The sequence below is a fragment of the Ictalurus furcatus genome, chromosome 12, assembly GCF_023375685.1.
Source record: "Ictalurus furcatus strain D&B chromosome 12, Billie_1.0, whole genome shotgun sequence".
NCBI classification, from domain to species: Eukaryota; Metazoa; Chordata; class Actinopteri; order Siluriformes; family Ictaluridae; genus Ictalurus; species Ictalurus furcatus.
In genome coordinates, this window is record NC_071266.1 from 3,685,593 (window position 1) to 3,711,165 (window position 25,573).

General features: G+C 44.5%; 1 protein-coding gene across 5 annotated transcripts in view; it reads left to right on the plus strand.

The window, feature by feature from the left end:
* Positions 1–25,573, plus strand: part of agap1 (ArfGAP with GTPase domain, ankyrin repeat and PH domain 1) — a 190,055-nt gene that overhangs the window by 144,115 nt on the left and 20,367 nt on the right. For 2 of the 5 annotated variants that reach the window (XM_053637460.1, XM_053637456.1), the window contains exons 12-16: positions 1,246–1,407; positions 6,138–6,299; positions 16,570–16,724; positions 17,984–18,074; positions 18,167–18,389. In XM_053637460.1, the coding sequence (XP_053493435.1) occupies positions 1,246–1,407; positions 6,138–6,299; positions 16,570–16,724; positions 17,984–18,074; positions 18,167–18,389 (793 nt within the window). The remainder of the gene's footprint in view (positions 1–1,245; positions 1,408–6,137; positions 6,300–16,569; positions 16,725–17,983; positions 18,075–18,166; positions 18,390–25,573) is intronic. The other 3 variants (XM_053637461.1, XM_053637459.1, XM_053637458.1) reach the window with 2 other exon arrangements.

Sequence of the window (25,573 nt, forward strand, 5' to 3'; positions counted from 1 at the left end):
TATTTATTTATTTATTTATTCTTCTTCCATTTTTTTTCTGGTTTGTTTTTAATCATACACAATTTAAAGATTATTTCAAAATGAAGTATTCCTTTTGATGCCTTTATTCGCAGAGAGTTTCACATATAAGCACGTTTAAAATATTTATTTTCTCTAAAATATTTACGCATTTTTAACTTTGAATTTGTGGAAAAGCTCCGAAGCCGGGTAATACGTTTCCGAGTGATACGTTTTTTTTTTTTTAATTAATTTTTTTTTTTTTTTAGGAAGATTAATTCAGTCCGGTGTTACTACGGAATTGATGATGTAAATGTTTATGGCTCGTTTTTGTTGCGTTAATGATTAACATAAACAATTCAGCACGATTCTGTACAGTAAAAGCCCGACGCAAGCGTGTATTTATTAAACAGTGTCAGACTGTAGATGTTTGTCATTTAGTCTGTTTGTGCTAAAACTGAACATCAATTTAAACCCCCCAAGGATTCTAAAATACCCTGTGTATACACACACACACACACATATGCGCACACACACGCACACAGCTCCAGGAGGACCAAACTAATAGCATGAATATTCAGTGACCCATAATACATGTACTAATTATTGTCATGAATATTAATGTAATCAGCGCTGGCTCTCCAGTCAGCCAGCTCTGAAATGAGCACTAATGAGAGAGAGAGAGAGAGAGAGAGAGAGCAAGGAAAGGGAGGAGGGAGAAGAAGGATAATTCACTCAGTCATAAGGTAATGAAAGCTTTTGTACGTCAGGGATTGGACTCTGAGGCTGGGTCGGCAGAGCGATCAGAAGGACCTCTCATCTGTAATATCTCCTTTTGGGTGTGCGCCAATTACACACAGGCTCCACCATTACATGCTGAACAGCTGAGGCCGTGTGTGTGCGCACGTGTGCGCGCGTGACCCTCACACACTGCGTGTTCGGTTTTCTGGCCGCGAATGTAAAACTATAGTTTATCAGCCAACAGCCTGATCGGCGCGTGCCATTTCTCAGCTCCGACGGAGATTAAATCGAGTTGTGACATTTCACTGGGCGCGGCAGGCCTGTGGCTGTACCTCTGCACACAAACACACGCGAGGAACGTTCAGGGTGTCCGCAGAGAACGCGTTTATAATGTTGAAAAAGATGTCCACTCGGCGGCATCGTGTCCTCTTCTCCGTGTTACGGATGTTCTCGAGGCAGTAGGACTTGTGCGTTTTCTCTCATCTTGTTTCTCATGGCTCTTCCTAGGCTCTGTGAGCAGCAGCTCTTCCGCATCTCAGATGGCGAGCGGGATCAGTCTGGTGTCCTTTAACAGCCGGCCGGACGGCATGCATCAGCGCTCATACTCGGTGTCCAGCGCCGACCAGTGGAGCGACGCCACCGTCATCGCCAACTCGGGGGTCAGCACAGGTACACAAAGCCCTCCGAAGAGATTGCGTCCTCGGTACACGCTGCGGTCTTAGACGGGATCGTGAATAATTAGTATCGTGATTCCAAGTGTGCTCTAGAGAAACATGACTCGATCTAGAGAAATCGCAGGATTTCTTTACAAGTCAACCAGGTTTGTCCAGGGATGGATACGTTTAGTACCCTGGGACGTTCAGATTTTGTGTTCCATGGACGGAACACCAAATCTCAACGCAACGTGCCACATAATCACGTACTTGTTTTGTTTCCCTTCGTCTGTATTAGCTAACTAGCTGGTCGTACGTTATTATATTAAGTTAGCTACCACTTTTTTTTTTTTTTTAGCCTGTTAGGTTTCCACACAGCCGAAATATGGGACTGGATCTTTAACTTAGCTGCTGGGCTACTTGAAGATATACCTGACGGCTTTGTTATTCAAGCCACCGCTCGAGCTCCGTTCCTCTTCTGAGGTTTTAGATGTAATGGTAACACTGAAAAATCTGATGTACCCTGTATGTCCTTCAGCAAAAGCCTGTCAACTCACCTAGGTGCTAGATTATTATTATTATTATTATTCATTTTAAAACTCCCGGATAAACCAGCCATCATCATTCAGAACGCGTACGGGATGAACACACACCATAGTCGCCCACATCTGTAAATGTTCTGGCGCATTAGGAAGCTAAATATTCTGGGAACATCAAATGTATCCTATTAAATATTACTGACCTTAGCTAGGGTGCTGGATGAATTGTAATAGCGCGAATCGTACGTTCAAACACGTTGTATTGAAACGCATTCCCGATCGCAGCGTGGTCTTAAAAGGCTCAAATTTACCGAGTTTCTTCCCGGTTATCAGTTATCCAGCCTGAAAGAATAGACGTCGTCGAGCTGAAAATATAGATTAGTGTGCTTTCGAGAAATCTCTCCAAAGAACAGTATAATATTAAGCTCGCGGAGTTACTGATTAATGCCACATACCTTGACGCGGCATGTGCGGCTCTCCGTAGTTCACTAAAGCAACAGTGATCAGTTAGCACGCAGCACGAAGCCCTCTCAAACACACACACACACACGCACACACACACTGCCAATGCTCTCATACGTCTCTCATTGATTGCAGTGTCAAGCCCTAATGCTGCTTTAACTGTTTATCAGAGTAATGGGCCCTCACAGCGCCACATCGTCAATGGCACATTCATTCAGGAGTCTACGACGCTGATGGAGGGAGTGTTTCTGTACACAGTGTGTTCTACTTCAACTAGTCAGCAGTCAGAAAGAAGTCTCCGTGTGTGTGTCCCGGATACATGACCTGTCCGAGGGTAAAATTATGCTGACTGTCTTCCTCACACACGAGCACACAGAGTGACGGGAGTCAAAGACAGTGCATGTGGCTGGTTGGCCCTCTGCGCGTGTTTAGCCCCGCCTTCGTCCTCCTTATAGCCGAGCAAGCTGTGAAACGCTTAAACAGGTTCCCAAAGCACCCCACACACACACACACACACACACACACACACACACACACACAGTGCGCTTGATTTTGTGCTTGGGTTCAGATCTAGGAAAATATATATTTACACTCAGAATGTATAAAATAATCTGATTACAGCAAAAAATAAATAAATAAATAAATAATTTTATTTTTATTTTTTTTTTACATGCACAAAACATTATAAGCACATATCCTTTACCAGCAAAACGATTAGTTTCATTACGTTTCCCTGTATCAAGGTGGTATATTTGCTGGGGGTTTATTTATTTATTTTTTTAAATCAAGTAGCTTGTAAGTTCTTGTTTTTATCAGTGCTACGTTTGTTATAATATCGAACGTCGAGAACCCAACGTACTGCGCTTATTCCCGGTAATGAGTCCGCGTTTGAGTCGCGTTACTGGACGTTAATTGTTTGGAAATGATTTATAGTTCTGCTCTTCTATGAGCTGTCTCTACTGCGATCCAGAGATGGAAATGAGCTTCTTCCTCATCCGTTTCTGTCCAGCTGCTTCAGCGTGTGAGAACATTTGAAAGAGATCAGTTTTACCGTGTGAATTCACCTGACTTCACTGGGCTAAAATCCAGATGTCTTGTTTAAAAATAAATAAATAAATAAATAAATAAATGTTGACAGTGCTTTAACATTTTCAAAACAAGACATCTGATTGGAAGACTTCTGGTTGAAGGTGCATTGTATGCTGTTTATTTGACCAACTCGAGTAGTCTGATTATTAGTGTGTACACCAGTCATACATGTGACAGTGACACCTATGAAGAGGTGGGATATATTATTCAGCAAGTGAACAGTCAGTTCTTGATGTGTTGGAAGCAGGAAAAATGGGCAAGCGTAAGGATCTGAGCGACTTTGACAAGGGCCGGATTGTGATGGCTAGACGACCGGGTCAGAGCATGTCCAAACCAACAGGTCTTGTAGGGTGTTCCTGAAATGCAGTGGTTAGTACCTACCAAACGTGCTCCTAGGAAGGACAACTGGGTTTGAGGAACGAAGAGTTCAAGGTGTTGACTCGGGATCCAAATTCCCCAGATCTCAATCCGATCGAGCATCTTTGGGATGTGTTGGACAAACAGGTCCGATCCATGGAGGCCCGACCTCACAGCTTACAGGACTTAAAGGATGTGCTGCTAACGTCTTGGTGAAGATCCCACAGCACACCTTCAGAGGTCTTGTGGAGTCCATGCCTCGACGGGTCGGAGCTGTACAGGTGGCACAAGAGGGACGTACACACTATTAGGCAGGTGGTTTTAATGTTGTGGCTGATCAGTGTATATGTAGTGTTCCCTCGGATTAGATCTCCTTCTCGTAGTGCTGTACTTCTCACCTGTCTCCTGTTCTATTACACTTCATGTGCATCGGTTCTTTGCTTCAGTCACTGTACCTTTAAGTCTATACGACATGATTGATGTGTAAACTGGATAGAGTCTGACCCGCGCTCAGCTACAATGCGAGTGAGGACTCTGAAGGGCTCCTGATTTTGTGTCTGTGTGTGTGTTTCATAAGTAGCCGTTCTGTTGCTCTAATGATGTGCTTGGCTCGCAAGATCTGAGCTGACAGCCGTTTGTCACTTCTTGCCTCAGGAGTCGGTCGACAGCAGCGAGATTCTCTCTCTCACTTTCTATCTTCTGCTTGAAGACAGGATGGAGGGAGGTGGATAAAGTAATTAGCTGAGGGTCTTGTGCACCGTGGCTCACAGAGCTTATAAGCGGCCGCAGTCCCCCTGTGGGGTGAGACTCTGTTGGAGCAGAAAGAGCACGAGAGTCATCATTTACTAAGCTCTCGGCCTCACCTTTGTTTCCTATCTGACCTATGCGTCAGTGTGAAGTCAGAACGCTAAATGCTCTGCTTAAAGGTTAAACATGTGACTTGCGTTACTAGCATTTAGCTAGCTATTTGGGGTTGGCGGGACGACTTGGGGGTGAATGCAAATTTGATGTTCCTTGTCGTTTCTTCCCATTTGTGCCAGTTTGCCCCAGAGCACCTAATCTTGCACCAACATAATGCGCCTGGCCCTCAGCCTGTGGCACTCGCTGCCCTCTCTGCTTTAATTATGGCAGGAGTAATGTAATGAGGGTGTCTCTTTGATTCTTGGTTGCACGTGGGAGTGGGGGTCAGAGGTCAGGGGTGAGAGGTTTGTGCTCCAGGGCAAAAACGTGGCTTAGCCTGTTGAGCAGTGTTCCTATTTTCAGGCCAGTCTGAAGCCAACAAACCCTCATATTTACTCTTGTCCCCTCTTTCTGACAGGAGTGTGAATGTCTCTCTCTCTCTGCCCCTCTTTTTGTCGCTGTCTCTCTCTGTCTGTCTCTAACTGTATCTGTCATTCTGCGTCTCTCCCTCTCTCATTTCTCTGTCTCACTTTGTCTCTTTTTGTGTCTGTGTATGTGTTTAAGCTTACCAACAGGAAGACATCACTTTGGCCTTCTCATCAGCCATCTGAAAGTGGCCTGTGTGTGTGTGTGTGTGTGTGTGTGTGTGTGTGTGTGTGTGTGTGTGTGGCAGGTGTTTTTAATTTGAGAATAATGTGGAAATCGGAACCTCAGGAACAGCCTGAGAGAGGAAGAGAGGAACAACCCCACAGAGAGGAAGTCGGATGTCCCATTTCCTGTCATTGAACTCCACCCCCCGACCCCCTCCTTCCCCCCCATCCTCAACCTCCGCGATCACGCTGATCAACTGCTGCATGCCTTCTCGTACAATAGAGCAAGCTAGAGAGCATGGCCACGATAGAAAAACGGCGCAAAATGGCGCGTACGTGTGGCGTGTCCGCGCTCGGACCGAGAGGCCGAGGTCGTTAAACACTCCGTGAGGACAGCTTCCTGTCAGTAGAGATAAGTTGTCATGTTTTCCACTCGAGCAGAGACTAAACGGTTGTAAAATAAGTTATGAGTGTCCTTGGGGGCTCGGTGAGCGCGCTCAGTGGCAGCCTGCCCCACTCACCCAGCCAGATATTGATGTGATCCGAATGTTATTTTATTCTGCCTCTAGTCCCAGCTGTCAGCTGCACGTGATGAGTAAACGGTGCCTACCAAATGCCAGCGCTATCAGGCCTGATGTTACCACTGCTTCTCATGCACCTAGAGCACATCACTGGCTTCGGGGCTAATTCTGTGGATGTATGGGCTTGTGAGATCTGACCACTGACATTTCTCTCTTATGGTGTCTTTCTGGGTTTCTCTCTCTCTCTCTCTCTCTCTCTCTCTCTCTCTCTCTCTCTCTCTGCTGTAGATACTGGTCTGGGAGACTCGGTTTGCTCCAGTCCCAGTATATCCAGCACTACCAGTCCTAAGATGGACCCTCCTCCATCGCCACACGCCAACCGCAAGAAACACCGCCGGAAGAAGAGCACCAGCAATTTCAAAGCTGATGTCTTCTCCGGTACAGCGGAAGGTAACAACAACCTCTGGCACTCATTCATTTCTCTTTGAATCTGCTGTGCTCCATGGGTTTTTGCTTCATTTCCTTTAGCCAGTCCACCTCGACAGGCACACGAACCTCACGCCCACGTTCTTCAAATTTACCGTACGGGTGGAGTGTGTTTAACTCGATTAGGGCTGCAACTTACGAGTATTTTTCATAATCGATTAATCGGTTGATTATTTTTCCTTTAGACATATTGTTTTACTTATGTTTACTTTGATCGAAGTGTTTTACTTCGACATCACAGATCTTATACACTGCGAACGAGGAGCAATGCGTCCCCGTCACTAATAGATCGCTCCCGTTATAATCGACAGCAGAATTTACACTGTATATTGACAATAAACCTGGATTAAACTAAACCCCTTAAGCAACTCGCACCAGTTTCCCCAAGCCCTTGCAGAGCATGGAGCATCATGGGTATAAACACAAACAAAAGTCCGTGCTCGTGCATCGCCATCGCGCTTCCGTGCTACGCAAACTCGGCTCAGTTTCTTACACGTCCCAATCTTTCCTGCTTCCAACACGTCGCCGTTGAGAACCGAGTGCTCCCTTGCTGCCTAAAATATCCGACCCACTGACACGTGCCACTGAAACGGCGTCATCAGTGTCACCTGTCAGTGGTTTTAACGTCATGGCTGACATATTATTGTGAGTTTCAGTTGAAGTACGATGATTGGAGTCCGTTAGTAGGTTTGTAAACCGAGCAGCGTCTGTTCAGGACAGGACGGGAAAACGGCTCTGCTTCGGCGCCGCTATTGTGCACTTAAGAGCGGATCCTAAACGAATCAATTGTGTCTTTACTTCGGATACAACCGTGCTGAAAGATAAGTCCTGGAGTGGAATCATTTATTCAAGGCTGATGCAGAACTTCAGCTGGTGGGGAGATTTTCATGTTGTTACCCTCGTGTAACTTATACCAGTACACTCGCAGCGAGTAGTACGTATAGTTTGAATAATTTAGCATATAGATGCCATGGCGTTCGAAATACACACACTCACAACCAGTACTGTGTGTGTTCTGCTTGATGAGTGGAAACAGCTGACAGGGCGAGTGTGCTGAGTAATTACTACACACGCAAACCTATTCAAATGCCACCACGTACAGGATTATATACATTCTGTCTTTATATATATATATATTTATATATATATATATAAGGAATAAATCATGATACAACATGGTGGTGTGATTGATTGACTTGTCATATTAGTGAAAAACTGCAAAGCACTCCGTCCTGAAGACTTTCCTTGTTGGAAAAGGAAAACTTCCACTAGGGACTCCTTCCAAAATGAACCATCTGACCGAAAAGTTCATCATTTAAATACATTTTTGTACCTGTTGCCAATCCCTGTGTATGCTGTTACCATAGAAACAATAACCTGTTAGGACAAGTGCATTAATATAAGCTTCGGATTTACCTTGCAGCCAGACCGTCTCTCCGAGCTGCCGTTATCGAACACTAATCAAGTCCTTATCTGACCAATCAGAATCGAGAATTCCGCGTCGCCGTGGTAGAAGAGACGTTTAATATGTTCGTGATTATATCCAAACGAATGCGTTTACTCAGTCTAGTATATACTTTATAGCCTTGTCGAAAATTCTACACTTCTGTCACTGTGTGTGTGTGTGTGAGACGGTGTTGAGATGATCAATGAGTGTGTGTCAGCTCAGAGCGTGTGTGATTAATTGGACCAGGCTTGTGTGGGTGGCTTCCTCCTCCTCCTGGGAGCAAAGGATTAGTGCTTGTTTAAATTGTTCCCAATCGACCTTATTGATCTGTTCCCAAAGGGGGCCAATCTGATAGCAGTGAAGTGTGTGTGTGTGCGCAGTGTCGGTCTAAAATATCAGTTGAGCTAAGCATGTGTCTATTCTGTCTCTGTTCGGAGATCCACCGATGATTAGCAGTATATTTTGGAATCCCTCAGTACATCCTGTACAGGAAGTAGAACTGGGAAATCTGCTATACCGATTATTATTGTTATTATTATGGTGATAAACACACTTGAACACTTTACTGAGAGCATTGTTGGCCATTCAGGTTTTCTCACTGGCGCCACCATGTGGACACACCTACAGTAGCCTCAGTGCAAAAGAAGCTTTGGAGCTGTGTATCCGAGGGCCTGACACCTCCATTTGGAAAAGAATAGCGATGTCTTGTATATCTCTCTTGAGATGAGATCTTGATACACGAGCGGTGGTGTAATGTGTGAAAGATACAGGTAAAGCTGACAACTTTTCCATCCATGACTTACAGATGTGAGTCAGAGGCACGTGCCACAGGTGAGGTTCAATTGGCCGCTTATAGGAATGCCGTTCCACCCACATTAGCGCACCGTCTTGCTAATGGAACGTGACTTCGCATTTAGCATGCTGAAATTGGGGGTGGTGAGGTGAGGGTTGGAAATCGGTAGAAACATAGCCCTCGGAAAGATTTGTGACTTTTAGTCACAATTTAAATATTAATCTGAATTTAAATATTAACTTTATTTGATTAAAGTAATGCTTACACTGGTGTTTTAGCAGTTAAGGTAAGTTGAGATCCCACTGTTGTGCCATGAAGGAAGGCCTTTAACTTTCACATGCTCGGATGTGTGCTCGAATATGCCAAGCATGATGTAAATGTAATATAGATTTACGGCTGTCGAAGCCTTATGGAATTAGTCTGGGGTATTCCCATAATATTGAATTATTTATTTATTTATTTATTTATTTATTTATTTTTGGCCTTGTCTTAGTTTTCTGTGACTCCCCCCATTCCGTTTTCCCTAGAGAGAGCAATGGGCATGTCTAGGTGCCCACGGCTTTAGGCTGAGCATGGCCCTCTCACCATGACCCCATTCATCTGCCAGGCACTTAAGTGAACTATTATAAATAATCTACAATATTGAAATCTTTTATCAGATGTGTCACTTCCATTATTCAATACGCGATTAGTAACAGTCTCCCAATTTAGCCATTAAGCACTTGCGCGTGGGGCCTGGGACGGCCGTCGTGCTCTTGCTGTGGTGAAAGATCAGCCTGTCAGCAACTCTGTTATTCATGAGCTCTGCTGGCCAGGTACTGCCCACACATACACACACCCCACACACACACACACACACACTCAGCTGAGTACTGCCTACACACACACACACACACACACACTCAGGTGAGTGCTGCCCTCATCCACACCTCACGTAATCTTTTAGCTAACACACACACACGCACATTCAGCTTCCTGCAACAGTTTATCCAGCAAACATGCGACCATACAGCCAAGTACTTCATATATTGTTCAGATGTGTAACAGGCATGCACACAGACACATTTTTGTCTACTTCTCCATTCCAGTGAGCTCCCATACTCTGGGTAATTTTTCTCGACCCTTGAAGGAATCACGCGCCAGGAATCTCTGGAATTTTGCAGCCCAGCTGTGTGTCTGAGGTCGCCGTGGTGCCGAGAATCCTTCATAGTGGCAAGGCTGCAGAATTGGATGAGATTCAACCAGAGGTGTCAAATGCACTGAACGAGTTTGGGTTTTGCCGCTAACCCGCCTCTTCAACATTTGTATGGAGATCTGGGGCAGTGCTCTTGCTCTGGCAAACTGGGATAAGTGGTCCCTCATTATAAAGAAGGGAACCGTTGCGTGTGTTTTAGTTGTAGGGGAGTCACACTCCTCAGCCTACCAGGGCAGGGTCCTGGTGAGTAGATAGTTGAACCTAGCATTCGCAAGGAACCGCGTGGGTTCCGGCCAGACCATGGAAGAACGGACCAGCTTTTTACTCTTGCACGGCCTTGTGAGGGGTCGTGCGAGTATGCTTGTCCATATGTTTTGTTGATTTGGAGAAGGCTCACGATCACGTGCCTAAACAGGTGTTGTGAGAGGTACTGTAGACGTACGGGGTATCTGGATTGCCACTTTGTGTGATCTGGTCTCTGTATATTCGAAGTGCTGTGTGTTAAGTCAAGTCATTTAATGTCGGTGTTGGTCAAATCGGGAGTGTGTCCCGTCTACACTCCTTTTGGTGGTTTTCATGGTCAGAATATCAGGACACAGCCAAAGTTTGAGAGGTGTCTAATATGGGTTATGGGTAATATGGTAATATGGGGTTGATGAGAGGATCTGGTCAGCGGCAGCAGTGTTATAGCCGTTGTACTGGACTGCGATGCTGAAGCATGAGCTCAGTTTGTGTACGAGGCTCACTGATTACCGGTCATTCTACATCGCTATCATCACATATGATCACAAGCTGTGAGTAATGACCAAAGGAATAACGTTGCAGGTACCAGTGATGGAAATGAGGTTCCTTCACTGAGCTCAGTGATCATGGAAGAGCTGTGGATTAAAAATGCTACTGAATCGTCTGTATTTGCAGTGGTTTGGCCACTTTTCAGGAATCCACCCCCCCACCCCCGGGTAGGCTTTTACAGGCATGCCCCATTGGACGGAGAGACCAGGTCAGGACCTCATTGAAAGACTATGTCTCCATGGTGCATCTGGGAAGCCCCCAGGAGATGCTGAAATCTGTGGCTGTGAAAAGAGAAGTCTGTACTGACTTCAACAGCCTATTGCCAGCCTCATGCGTTTTGGGAAAAGCAGAATGAATAAATGAACAGGCAACACGACTGCCATCTAAGGATGAGACGAACAGTAAAGGAAAGAAATAAAAACTGACCCTACCTTTAAGGGGAATGCGTTTACAGAACATGCTTACATGAGCAAAATTAGGCGTGTGAGAGTTTTATGCTGGAATCAGTAAGTTATCGGACACATATTTCAAAGTACTAGCGCCCATTTGTCTCGAATCATAAGTTCCACATTTGTAGCCGTCTGTCTTTAATCACATGCACTGCCTATAATGAGAACTTAAGAAGTGTGAGTCCTCTCTTTAATTTCAACTCTCCTGATCTGCCAATAACACCCCATATATCCCCCCCCCACCCCAATACCACTAATCTTTCACCCTGGAAATCAATAAATCCCAAACTGCCATGTGTCTTACTGCTGCCTTTAAGTGTGCCAACACCGGTCTGAAGCTGAAGTAACACACATGTGCTGCTTGGCTGATCCACAATCTCAGATCATAGATCATCCACACGGACATAAGTGGCCCTTGTTAAGTAATTACCGCTCGCTGGGCATGTATTTTTCAAACAATTTGTTTGAAATGTTATCCTGGAGCAGCGGTGAGGGGGGGGGGGCAGGCAGTGTGAGGTGCATGAAAGCACCTGAGCCGAGTCAAGCGCAGGGACAGAGGCAGGCTTTTAAAGCCCAGGGTGAGCGAGAGAGAACATTCCTGGCACTCACAGGTGTTCTCTGGCTCAAACAAGGGTGACTTGCGACTATTTAATGAAAGTGTTCTGCGAGCCAGCGGGAACAAAGAGCGCATGTCCCCGCTCTGTCTAATGGTATGGTAAAATGGACATTGCCATTGCTCTTGCTCTGTAGCATACCGCTAAAGCGAACCATCTCTGATCCCCAAAGGGAAGGAAGAGATCTTTCAGTGTGAATATAAAGAAATACATTGTTATTGGTGAAAATGTACTCTGGAAGGTGAAGAAAGTGGGACACAACTGGACTTTGAGAATAAATCTCTTTCCAGCACCCCACGTTTTGCTAATGTACCCCCAGTCTATTGTGTGGAAAATAGCTCCTTTTTTTTTTTCTGGGTACACAAGTTTTATTTGTACGGCTTTTTGATCACACAAACAGGTTTATTTTTCCACAGCTACTGTTGTGTGACAAATGTCCTTGCTGGCCCAAGGGGAAAAAGGAGTGCTCGGAGGTAAAGTGGATACACTCCGAGTCGGCCTCGACACGGCCTGTGAAATGAGGTGTTATTTTTCAAAATAAATAAATAAATAAGGGGTGAAGACACGCACTGTGTGGGGTATTAGTCTAGATGTATGAGGTTGTACAGCTCCGAGAGTGCTTATCTGTAGTACCGTTTTTCCTGCTACCACCTTGTCCATGTTTTTTGTTGTTTTTTTTTTAGACGCCCCCCCCCCTTCTCCAGCACAATTGTATACAATACAATACAATACAATACAGCTACATATATAAGGATTAAAACAGGAAAACGGTGTGCTGTTATAGGAAAACGATCATTTTTTGCGGGGGGTGAAAAGAAGTCCGGATCACCAGAGAGGTCTTTTAGAGAAATTATGAATACGACATCATGAATGAGTCTGCAACGTTGCTCATAATTCTAACACGCGTCCGGTTGCCTTGTGCGCTACCAGATATTCAAATTGACCTGCTTTATCTGCACATTTTTTGTAGACACGTTGGATGATGTAACGTCACGCGAGTCGATAAGGAAGAGGTCAGGATCCAGGACTCCCGACCCCCGTCCGCTTCTTCTCCCCTCTCCCTCAACCCCGCTTTTATTTACTTGTTCAATATGAATACATATTTCTTTCCAGATGCGAACAACTTGTGTAATATTTTCCAGGTTATTAATGCTGTAAAAGGGTGCGAATAATATGGGAATTAATGACCTGTGTCACAAAGCAATACTGTGTGCTTTGACATTTTGCTCGGTTAATTTGTGTTTCCAGCCATGTAGGCTCCACGCTCTGCGTCCCAATCCCCCCACCCACCCTGTTCCGTCTGCGGCGCGGGCGTGTAGCGTCTGTGCAGGCAACAGTGTGCGTCGCGGATGGGGTTTATGGATAAAGGTTGCTTGTGTCAGACCACAAATTGTTCTGTGAGCTTGCCCCAAAGCAAAAGTGATGCTCTTATTGTAAGACTGTGTGTGTGTGTGTGTGTGTGTGTGTAATTTTTGGACACAGTGTATTGTAACAGTAACCATTTACAGTGATACACTTGGAAATTTAATCCGTGATCGCTGATTCTGTGAACCTGCCTACCTTTAACGTGTTACAGCGGCAGTTGTCTGTGCAACACATGCTGCCGTAATCGTTTTAGTTCATGATGACCGTTCAGTCTTGTTTCCTCGTTCTCTTTAGAAACATGAATATGTCAAGCTTCAGGTGCGGTGGAAATCCTATAAAGCGCTGCTAAATAGTTTATAGTTGATTACTAACGTGTACTGTTTGTGCATTAGTAATAAACGCCGGTAAACCGGAATAGAAGCGTAGCTGGTTCCGTGAGGTAGTGGCGTATTTACTGTAGACTTGTACCTTGAAAACGTACCGTGTATGTTACAGCGGATTTGAACGACGGTCGGTCACCTCATTTGGCAGGAAACGGGCGAGGAGTGGAGGTATAGCAGCTCGATGACCTTTCGTTGTGATTCTGAGTTTTATTAATCGCGTGTTACACATGCTTAAAGGATTTGGTGGGGGAAGGGGGCGGGGCTTTAAATTATGTCGCCGTATCTTGCCTTTCTGGATTGTTGGTTTCCATAATTGTCCTATGCTCACCCTCTTCTTCAAAAAAGCAATGCGGTTTAATTAGCATGGGAATGTCACGACTGACCCCGAAGGGCCCGGTGCCTTTGAAGGGTGGACCAAATCGAGAATGGGACGCTCCAGTGATCCTGAACCCAGAGAAACGCTCAGAATAGAATTGTTACATTATCCAGCTTCCCTTCCTTCTTTAAGGCTTTGTGTTAAAGTAGAGGTTGATGTAGCATTAAAGGGTTATTTTAACCAAACTGTGAAGGGAAGCTACTGTTTTCGGCAAGTGTCCGGTTATCATGTTACCAATGGTTAAACGTTGCCTTGAAGCTCCTTTTAATGGTGTAGTTTTGATCAGTTGGGCGCGGTTAGCAGGTGGCTAATCGTCCCTTTGATCACAAGGTTGATATGGATCAAATAGCCCCGACTCTATGGGTTTATTGTGAGGTTAGAAGCAGAGCACCTTGTTATAAGGTGAAGTTCTTGATGTCGATCGATTGGAATGTGAAATGTTTTGAGCAATTTTTGCACGGTTTGCAGTAAGATCTAAAGATAACGTTTGGTACGTAGCACAAACAGGATTAGGTTTAGTTAACGTTAAGCTTTTATGGTGATGACGGTGGTCTTGCGGTTCTCAAGGTGTGGTCTTTTGGCACCAGCTTGAAAACAGATGGCGTTTTCTCTGCCAGTAATCTCCTTTTAAAAGCATTAATATATTTGACCAAAATGAATGGCTCCTATAGGCTGCTTTCAGACTGCCTTGGCTGATCGTTGTAAGCAACACATGGAGTGCTAAATATGCGTTTTGTATGTAATATGATCAAAACATAATTTTGAATGGAAATATTTGCCATGTGGCACAAGTAGGAGCAGCTTTATGTAACATTAAGCATTAGCTTTTATAACGGCTCTAATGCAAGCCTCACGTTTTGATCCTTCCGGGAGCAGTTGCTGTGGAAATTATTCCGAGCGTGGGTTCCGTCGGCGTCTTAAGGGATTCGGGTTTTCAGCTCTCTTCTAGCATACGTGGTAGCCCCAGCAGGACCTTGTGTGATAGGATCCCAATTAGCAGAATGATTGACTGAGGAATAGAAAGCAGAGAGCGAGTTTTCCTGCTGATTGAGCTTGTGAAATTGCCTCTCGGGGAGAAGCGTCTCTCAGTTCTCTTGGAACCGAGTGTGAATAGAACAGAAAGCTGAGGGATTGTTTGAAGTCTTACTAGTGGATGGGATAATGATTTCAGATATTATACAGACGTTGGGACATCATTGACAAATCATTCAGGAGCCTGAGATGTTTTGTGAATTTGAGTGTCTGTTCACCGTTGTGGGATTACGCGATTCTTCTGCCAATTTAGACTTTTTGCTGCTATGTTACGATGGCTGTAAGAAAGTTGTAAAACATAGTTTTTTTTCATCTTGTTTGCTCTTCTCCAGATGCTCCTGACTGGCATGGAGTTGAAACTACTTGTGTGTGTGTGTGTGTGTGTACAGGGATATTGCCTCACTGATTGCTGCTTCATTATGTAATTACGTCCTCCTGAGTAAATTATAAACAGAGTGTGTAAAGTGTGTGATCTCCTGTGCCCTGGAGATCAGGTTTCTGGGGGGCTCCCTTTGAACGTGACGCACAGCGAAGTCTCATCAATGTGAATTCTTTCAGTTGGCCATCTGCGTGCCCTTGCCAGCCATGTCCCTCCCTCTTCATCTAGTCAATACCCTTTTGTTCTTAACATTTTCCAAATGTGACCCTCTACATAGCTAAATAATGTGTCCTGTGTCCTTTGGAGCTCTTATTGACGTGTGATTGGCCCATTAACCTAAACTAGACCCTAGTTAGTAGATCCATATGTCACCTTGTTGAGGGAACTGTTTGCTGAGGGCTAGCGACTGATTTTTTTTTTTTTTGACTGATCCGGGCTGTGATTAGCGGGCTATTGTAATCGGAGGCTCCGGAGAAGTCCTGAAGTTCAGGAAGTCTTACGTTGTGTGTCCTATGCAACAGGTGCAAGATCATGCTACGGATTCTTCCCGGCTCCTTACATGCGACGTGATCAAAAGTAATCCATCCGTGTATTGTAAACGAAGTATTCCTTATGTGTGCGCTTGCTCATCCATACACGTGTGATGAATCTGAGCTTGATCGAACTTGTGTCCATGAAGCTTTGTTTGTAGAAAAGGGATGCACAAATAAACTTATTTAAGCCTGATATAATACTAAGGATGGCTGTGGATGATGCCAAACGGAGACTTTAAAGATTTGGAATTCCCAAAACCAGTTTATGCCCAGTTTGACCCTGTCTTCAGTAGATAATTCAATGGATACTGTACTTAAGAACTGCTGCTGTAAGCATAAAGGCTTTGATGATCATATTGAGAAGCCTTTCATCACACGTAGTAATGATTCATCATCAAATCAGGTTTCTCTCAAGGTTTCTTCGTCATCTCTGGGAGTTTTACGTTGCCAGTGTCACCTCTAGCTTGCCCGTTATGGATCTAAATATGACTCTCCATGTGTAAATTTCTGTCAAGCGGCTTTGCGACATACTGCTAAAAGAGAACACAAATGACATTGAATTGAACGTTCTGTCCCACCAGCTCATCGGTGCAAGAAGTGGAAACTTTCATGGCGTGCGGTAGCTCAGTGCTTAAAGCTCTGCGTTAGTCAACAGAAGGTTCTGGAGTTATAAATATCCTGAGCCATGCTTTGTATCCAAAATAGCCACAACTCTCAAAATCAAAAACGAAATAATAAAATAAATTTAAAAAACAGCTGAATTGATCTTTGTCTTTGTAGCACTCTGTTCCGGAATTAAATCGTCCTAGTGGTGTGTGTGTGTGTGTGTGTGTGTTCTGTGTGTATGCTAACTCTTGCGATATCTTTGTCTTGTAGAGCAAGAAGAGAATTTTGAGTTCATCATTGTGTCACTGACGGGTCAGACGTGGCATTTTGAAGCAACTTCATATGAGGAGCGTGACGCCTGGGTGCAGGCCATCGAGAGCCAGATCCTGGCCAGCCTGCAGTCCTGTGAGAGCAGCAAGCAGAAGGTAGCATTCCACCATGCCTCCTCATATCATTCCATATCCTTCAAGAAAACGCCTTGTTGATGAGAAAGGTCTGAGGAAAATGGCCAGACTGGCTCCAGCTGCCAGGAAGGATAATAGTAACTCGTATAATCACTCTTTACCACCGTGGTGAGCAGAAAAGCCTCTCAGCATGCACAAAATATCAGACCTCGAGGTGGACGGGGAACAACAGCAGAAGGTTAGACTCCTGGCAGCCAAGAACGGGAATCTGATGCCGTCATGGGAACAGGCTCACTCAGACTGGACAGTTGACGATTAGAGGAAAAAAAAAAAAACATCACCTGCTCTTTTTCCAGCCTTGTCCAGTTTCGGTAATTCTGTGACCATGATAATCTCAGATTCTTGTTCTTGGCTGCCAGGAGTCTAACCTTCTCCTGTTGTAGCCCTTCCACCTCAAGGTTTGTACTGTCGAGTGTTCTGAGATGCTTTTCTGCACACCCTGATTGAAAAGAGTGCCTATGCGAGTAATTATAGACCTCCTCTCAGCTCAAACCTGTACACCCTCTGCACACAGGGTGTTTATTTTTTCTTTTTCGCACTGTTGTGTGTGTGAAAATCTGTATACAAGTGTAAGAAAAACGAAAGACCGAGCACAAGGAAACCGTAAGAATTGGTACGAATTAACCGTCAACAGAAGTACGGATGAAACTATAGGAAGGTAAAATAGATTAGGCTGACTAAGAAAGCATAGAAGTTTGCAAATTGAGTACAATATGCAATAGTCTCTTTGATTTTAGGTTCACTGTTGTACAGGGATGGCTTTTATCTGCTTAAATAAACATTGCTTGATGTTCACCTTCACACCGTATACAATGTCGCTTAAAAATGTCACCGTTGCAGCCACCTAAACTTGTCCCCCACCACACACACAATTACAAATGGCAATTACTTTCGAGCTAATATGGCCCCAATAGGATTGCCTGATCCCCCGCTCCAGTCTCAGTTCTCTACCCGCTTGCTGTGTTTACGCCCCAGGCCATGACCACCTGATGTTCAGAGTACCTTTTACTGTGCCTCCATTCTATTTATTTCCCTCCTCTTGTTTTTTTTGTTTTGTTTTGTTTTGTTTTCTTATTTCTTACTTTATCTTAATGTTGTATTGTGCAGGTCAGTGTATGCCAGTTACAGGTCTCTGATCAGAAATAATAGTAGCGTAGTCAAGAATTATTTTCTAATTACGGTGAAAATATTGATGATTGTGTTTGTGTGTTGATCCACAGTCACGTCTGACCAGCCAGTCTGAAGCAATTGCACTGCAGTCGGTCAGGAATATGAGAGGAAACTCTCGCTGCGTGGACTGCGAGGCCCAAAGTGAGTTATTCTTTTATCAGTACAGAGGAATGTGACGGCAAAACAGGTCCTTCATAAAGACACACTCCCTCTCTTGCTGTTTCGCCCTGCAGACCCTGACTGGGCCAGCCTGAACCTCGGAGCTCTCATCTGTATTGAGTGTTCAGGTATCCACCGGAACCTCGGCACTCACCTGTCCCGTGTGCGCTCTCTCGACCTGGACGAGTGGCCTCTCGAGCTCATCAAGGTCATGTCTGCCATCGGCAATGACCTGGCCAATACTGTGTGGGAGGCCAACGCACAGGGGCGACTAAAGCTTGCACCTGACGCCAGCAGGTAAGATAGCATTACCTCACAATTGGGTCAAAGTGCACCGGGTCCCCTTAAAACAGCTCTTCACATGTCTTGCCATATATATATATATATATATATATATATATATATATATATATATATATATATAGTGAGTACACCCCTAAGTGAAAATGTCCAAATTGGGCCCAATTAGCCATTTTCCCTCCCCGGTGTCATGTGACTTGTTAGTGTTACAAGGTCGCAGGTCTGTTAAATTTGGTGTCATCGCTCTCACACTCCCTCATACTGGTCACTGGAAGTTCAACATGGCACCTCAGGGCAAAGAACTCTCTGACGACCTGAAAAAAAGAACTGTTGCTCTACATAAAGATGGCCTAGGCTATAAGAAGATTGCCAAGACCCTGACACTGAGCTGCAGCACGGTGGACAAGACCATACAGCGGTTTAACAGGACAGGTTCCACTCAGAACAGGCCTCGCCATGGTCCACCAAAGAAGTCGAGTGCACATGCTCAGCGTCATATCCAGAGGTTGTGTTTGGGAAATAGACGTATGAGTGCTGCCAGCGTTGCTGCAGAGGTTGAAGGGGTGGGGGGTCAGCCTGTCAGTGCTCAGACCATACGCCGCACACTGCATCAAATTGGTCTGCATGGCTGTCGTCCCAGAAGGAAGCCTCTTCTAAAGATGATGCACAAGAAAGCCCACAAACAGTTTGCTGAAGACACGCAGACTAAGGACATGGATTACTGGAACCATGTCCTGTGGTCTGATGAGACCAAGATAAACTTATTTGGTTCAGATGGTGTCAAGCGTGTGTGGCGGCAACCAGGTGAGGAGTACAAAGATAAGTGTGTCTTCTACAGTCAAGCGTGGTGGTGGGAGTGTCATGGTCTGGGGCTGCATGAGTGCTGCTGGCACTGGGGAGCTACAGTTCATTGAGGGAACCATGAATGTCAACATGTACTGTGACATACTGAAGCAGAGCATGATCAGTGTGCAGTATTCCAGCATGATAACGAAACCCAAACACACCTCCAAGACCACCACTGCCTTGCTAAAGAAGCTGAGGGTGAAGGTGATGGACTGGCCAAGCATGTCTCCAGACCTAAACCCTATTGAGCATCTGTGGGGCATCCTCAAACGGAAGGTGGAGGAGCACAAGGTCTCTAACATCCACCAGCTCCGTGCTGTGGTCATGGAGGAGTGGAAGAGGACTCCAGTGGCAACCTGTGAAGCTCTGGTGAACTCCATGCCCAAGAGGGTTAAGGCAGTGCTGGAAAATAACGGTGGCCACACGAAATATTGACACTTTGGGCCCAATTTGGACATTTTCACTTAGGGGTGTACTCACTTTTGTTGGCGGCGGTTTAGACATTAATGGCTGTGTGTTGAGTTATTTTGAGCGGACAGCAAATTTACACTGTTACACAAGCTGTACACTCACTACTTTACATTGTAGAAAAGTGTCATTTCTTCAGTGTCGTCACACGAAAAGATATCAAATATTTACAAAAATGTGAGGGGTGTACTCACTTTTGTGAGATACTGTGTGTGTGTATATATATATATATATATATATATATATATATATATATATATATATATATATATATATACACACACATACATACACACACATATATAGTATATGCGACTTTCAGTCTCTCTCTTCTGCATTTTTTCGTCTCTCCTAAGTCAGCTCATATATTTGTTGTTAATGCATAGAAGTGTCCCTTTGTAGTTAATGGACTGCAATAACACCTCGAAAGTTTATTTACTTGGCAGACGCATACACCTGAACAGATCGCGACTAAGGATCTTGCTAAGAGGTCCAACAATGGTTCAGGACCTACGCTTCTAAACAAACAAACAAACAAAAAAAACCCCCAAACGTATCTATGCTTTAATACTTGTTTTAGGTGGGTGGGGGGGGGTTCGAAATTATTTGAAGGAAATTTTAAGGTGTTTATATTTTTCATGTTGTTTTCGACTATTACCCTTAGCATATTTGTGAAACAAAGCTGGCGAAACTTATTGTACTTCGAGTCAAAAAAAAACATGTTTGAGATTTATTAATGCAAATAAATCCCTTTTTACGTTCGTTCGTCTTAAGGTGCTCTGCAAAAAAAAAAAAACACTTAGGTGCTGCGCCTAAGCCTTTCTATGGTGAAGAAAACCCTGTTGTTTATTGCCGTATACAATTAAAAATTCCAGCACTGGAAGTCGATCTAAAAATCAGCAGTCTGTGACTGGAGGAGGGAAAGACTATAATGTGCAGAGCCTGAGGGCAAGTAATTACTGATGAACATCGTCCATATCTGAGCGGACAATCGCGGATCCAAGTTGGACTATCGGATCCCTTTAAAAAAAAAAATCGCATTTGAATATTTAGTTAATTAAAACATTTTAGTGTTTGAATGCGTTTGAATATGTATGAGTGTGTAATGTTCTACTGCCGTAGACAGAATGAACATGTGCAGCAGCACTACACTCTGAGAAGGTGAAATCTGCTGCTGTCTTCAGCTGAATAGAGGCAGCGCTGTAATTCTATCCAATAATTTCAATATTTCAGATAGTTTGCCAATTTATTTACCCACGATTGTGTGTTCTTGCTGCTGATATTTAGCTAGATAGTTAAGAGACCCACATAAAATCCAACCCCCTTTTATTTCAAATGGATTCCTATTTACTAAATGCAGTCTGCTTAGTAAATATTATGGTGCAATATGATGTTGTTGGCGAACCCGTGCACTACGTGCTCAGCATATGAGAATATCTTTCATATATGCGTTTATTCGGTTATCCAGACCACCTATCCTACATCAAGCAACGGATGAAACTAAAAGTAGTATATGGGGCCTGAAGGTGGATTTTTATGCTTTCAAAGTGGAAATGTGTATACTGTATTATTAGTTTTTTACTATAACTTTCCCAAACTCCTCTTTCCTCTTCTCCCCCGTACCGTGCACGTCCCTCTTCCCCTGCATCTTTACCCGTGTAATTATTGTCCAAGGGGGGTCCGGCCTCACCAGCCATAATAACAAATTAGAGCTGACTGCCAGCCACGGGATTATCGACTCCCCGTTTCGAGACGACCTCATTACTCACCGGCAGCACCTTTTAATTACTCAGCCCCCTTCCGAAAATCTTTCCTTATGGATCCGCCATTTTCAGATGCGCCGCGTCAATGCGCTAATGCGTTTATTGTTCCTCTCATGGCCGTTTATTTATGTACGCAGAGCTCTGTGGCCGTGCACGTGAGAAGGAGAGATTACAGCACCGGTCAATACTATCTCAATTAACCCGAGCTGTGGAGCCCGGCACGTCAGCCGTTGCTCCGTCGCCGTCAATAGCATCTATTCTCACGTTTCTTAAGTAGCTCCTGACTAGCCCCTTACCGCTCTAACGCACCAAGAGCCTCTTTAGGAAATATGCCACGCATTTGAAGGCCTCGTGTAGAGTGTGGAGCGTCATAAAATCGCAATAATGTAACTGACGATGGCATAAGATTCATGGATATACCACGGTTGTGTATATTTATGATCGGACGCTGTGATAAAAGAAAACAATCTGTAGTCGATATATCAAATACGAAATGGTTCTACACTAGTATAGATAATTATCACAAACAGCATTATGTCCTGGTGAAACTTGCACTTTTGCAGGTGTATCATATGTAAATATACAAACTACATGTAAATACTGTGACGTAGGGAAATCCATGAGACTGCACTGGTCATTTAACATGGCATGAGTGGTTTTATATCTGTCCACTCAAACCTATCATTTAGCTCATGTTTGACTTCGCAAAGATGCTCCCTTCTTCTCTCTCGCTCTCGCTCTGTTTATTTTGGATTGTTTTGTCAGTTTTATGTCTGAGAGTGTGTTTCCTATGTCGGTTGTGTGATCGTGTTTGGCCAGGGTGAAAAGTAGGACTGTCAGTAGCCAGAGCTGTGTTGCATATAATTCGCTTCCCTGTCGTCACTTTCCCAGGCAGCCGAATTGATTAAATTTGTAGGCGTCCAAATGGATGAGTCTAAGTGGATAAAAACGCAAATGAAATCACTGACAGTATGAGACTGGAATGCTGGGGGGTTTTTTTTCTCCCCCCCCAACCCAACATGCTAGCCCAACATAATATCGGTCCCTTCACAGCTGCATTTAAGAAGAATATATTTCATTTGGGGAAATCAATTTTAATTAATTTGATGTTATATTTGTATATTCTATTTATTTACTTGGTTACGCGTGGAACTCTCCTGTGTTAAATACACTCACCGGACAGTTTAATAGGAACACCTGTACCTCTGCTCATTCTTTGCCATTATCCGGTCACCCGATCACGTGGAAGCAGTGCATCGGATGAACAGGCCAAGAGCTGCAGTTCATGTTCACATCAAACACCAGCATGGGGAAGTAATGTGTTTTAAGGGATTGGTTGTTGGTGTGGGTTGGTTTGAGTATTTCAGAAACTGCTCATACCCTTGGATTTTCATACACAACAGTCTCTAGAGTTTGCACAGTATGGTAGAATCTGCTGGTGGGAACACCTGGTTGAGAGAGGTCAGAGGAGGATCGCCAGCCCGGGTCACCGTGGTGAGCAGAAAAGCATGTAAGAACGCACGAGATGTTGAACCCTGAGGCAAATAGGCTGCAACAGCAGAAGAGCAGCATGTGAGGTTCCCCTGCGAATCTGAGGCTACGGCGGGGCACATGCTCGCCTAAACTGGACACTTGAAGAGTGGAGAAACATCGCTTGGTCTTTTTTCAATCTTCAACTTTACGGTTTTGTTGTGTTCCCGGGGATCGTACGTGTATGCTGGTGAATGAACGTTAAAACGGCAGTGTACCGATATTTTCACACTGCGGCCTGGTAATGGTTCTTGGTAGCTGAGATGCATTTCAGGTTACCGTGTGTGTGAGAGAGAGAGAGAGAGAAGGAGAGAGGAGCTGAGAGAGCACGTGACAGCACCTCTGCCATGTTCAGGATTGGTGGCTGATAAATGAAAGCCCTCCCTTGTGGTCTCTCAAGTGAGTAATAGAGCCCGAAATTTCATTTTGCAAGCGACTGATTTAATGATCCAAAGGGTAATTAATGGGCTGATTATCTTAATGTTAAATATGGCCAGCAGCAATTAGACTGACCTCCCGCCTGTCAAGGTCTGGGCCGTGCTCGCCTTTCAATTAGGGCCGCTTTGCGGTGGGGGGGAGTCAGAGGAGAAGTACCCGTTTCCTCCATACCTCGTGGCCCAGATCATCCCTCGTTCTTGCACCACTCAGACCTCAGGCTGGTATCATTTTGGAGAGCCGTGGTGCCATGGCAAGGTTGTCTTCATGGCTCTTCAGAGAGAAATGTCGTTTAGACATTTCATTAGTGGGGGTTTTTTCAACACACGCACACCTTTCCAACACAAGTTTGCGTTACAATTCTGCCCTTATGACTATTAGTCTATTACGTGTGTGTGTTTGTGAGCGAGAGAGAGCTGGTCTATTGATCTGTTTTTTCTGTGGCAGGGTTTGTTACCCTGTTATGAAATTGTGTGTGTGTGTGTGTTTTTTTTGTTTGTTTGTTTGTTAAATAATACTTATACATATTATTATAGATGTGCATATTATTGCTATTGACCTACTACATACAGAGTCATTTAAAGCTGCCGTACTGGTTGCTCTACTTGGTGCTGTGAAATGAACAGTTGTCTATGGACCAAATGTAAAATTATGTACCAAAAATTGTAGTAGTAGTAATAATAATAATAATAATAATAATAATATCCCCTTTAAATAGTGTGGCAAGATCATTTACATATAAGGGCTTACATATCGCATTCTGCAGCTGTGTGTGGTATTTCATTATTGTAGTAAAAAATAGTGATGATGATGAAAAGGAAATAAATGCGTTTTAAAGATCTATGTAAAATATCTGAGGTTAAATTTCAGGGTTTAAGCCGAAACGCTGTTAGAGAGAAGTTCGCGCGGAAAGAATGCACGCAAGCCAAGGGATTTGTTTATTCTTGTGTTCATTTGAGTGCTCGGTGAAGAGGTAGATCTTAAGTCTTTCGTTTGAAGACCGTCGTGAGAAGTTCGTTCCACTACCTGGGTGCCAGTAAAGAGAGGACGGTCAAGGCGAGCATTGCTCTGGCTGGTGCGACTCGTCTACAGTTTGGCTTGCCGCTTTTAAAAGCGTTCGAAACATCGCTTTTTTGGCCAGCACTTTTTCTCCCTAGTTGTTCCAAACAGAACTCCTTCAGACACTGGACCAGGCCATCAGGGTGTCGGGGGGGGGGGGGTGGGAGGGACAGATCTGGAGACTGTCTCGCTGGAGGAAGTGCAGGACGAATATCACGTGAACAGTTAGGATAAACATTGCTACTGTATATATTCGTACAAGAGATGACCAATCAACATTTACCGGCGTGTAACTCTGTCACTCAGTGACCGTCGCACTTCCAGTGTCGAACTCATTCAGACAGTGATTGTAGAAAGGTTTTAATCACATACAGTGCCCTTCAGAATTATTGGCACCCTTCATGAATGGTGGTTCGGGGTTGTTGTTACTGTAATCTTAGCTACTGTAAGATTTAGGATTTGGCACAAGGGCTCTGTGGTATCAGCCAGGCCATATCGAAGTCTTATTGTTTTAATTAGTGTGATGCTGTCATGGACACCAGAGCCCCCACGTTCCTGTACACACACACACACACACACACAAGGTGCCTAGCTGTATTAGTGGCCAAGGCAGCAGTGGAGTGACAGCTCTGCTAATTGCGCCTCGTGGTGACTTATTGGGAGGGTGGTGCTCATTGGCGACCGACGCTGCCAACCCTCGCCTTCATGCTGACGTTTTGTATCCTGTCAGCTAGCGTTAGTGTCACCGTGTGTGTGTGTGTGAGAGAGAGAGAGAGGGAAACATGCCATCCGAGGTTGAAATGTGTTTTTACGTGCAGTGTTCGTCGGTCGTATTATTCCGGCTCTTTTCGCCATAGAATGCGAATGTTCAGGTGTAGATGTGTTACATGATGCATAGCAGGGCCGCTGGGTGTGGGTGTGTGTTTGATCAGTGTCCTGGTGCTGTGTGGTTCCCGTCCTAAATCGACAGATGAGATATCGGTCTCACACACTCACGCACACGGAGCCAGACTCGCTTAGCTACATGCCTCATCATGACCAATGCCTAGGCCATAATAATTCAACACTAAGTAGGTAAAA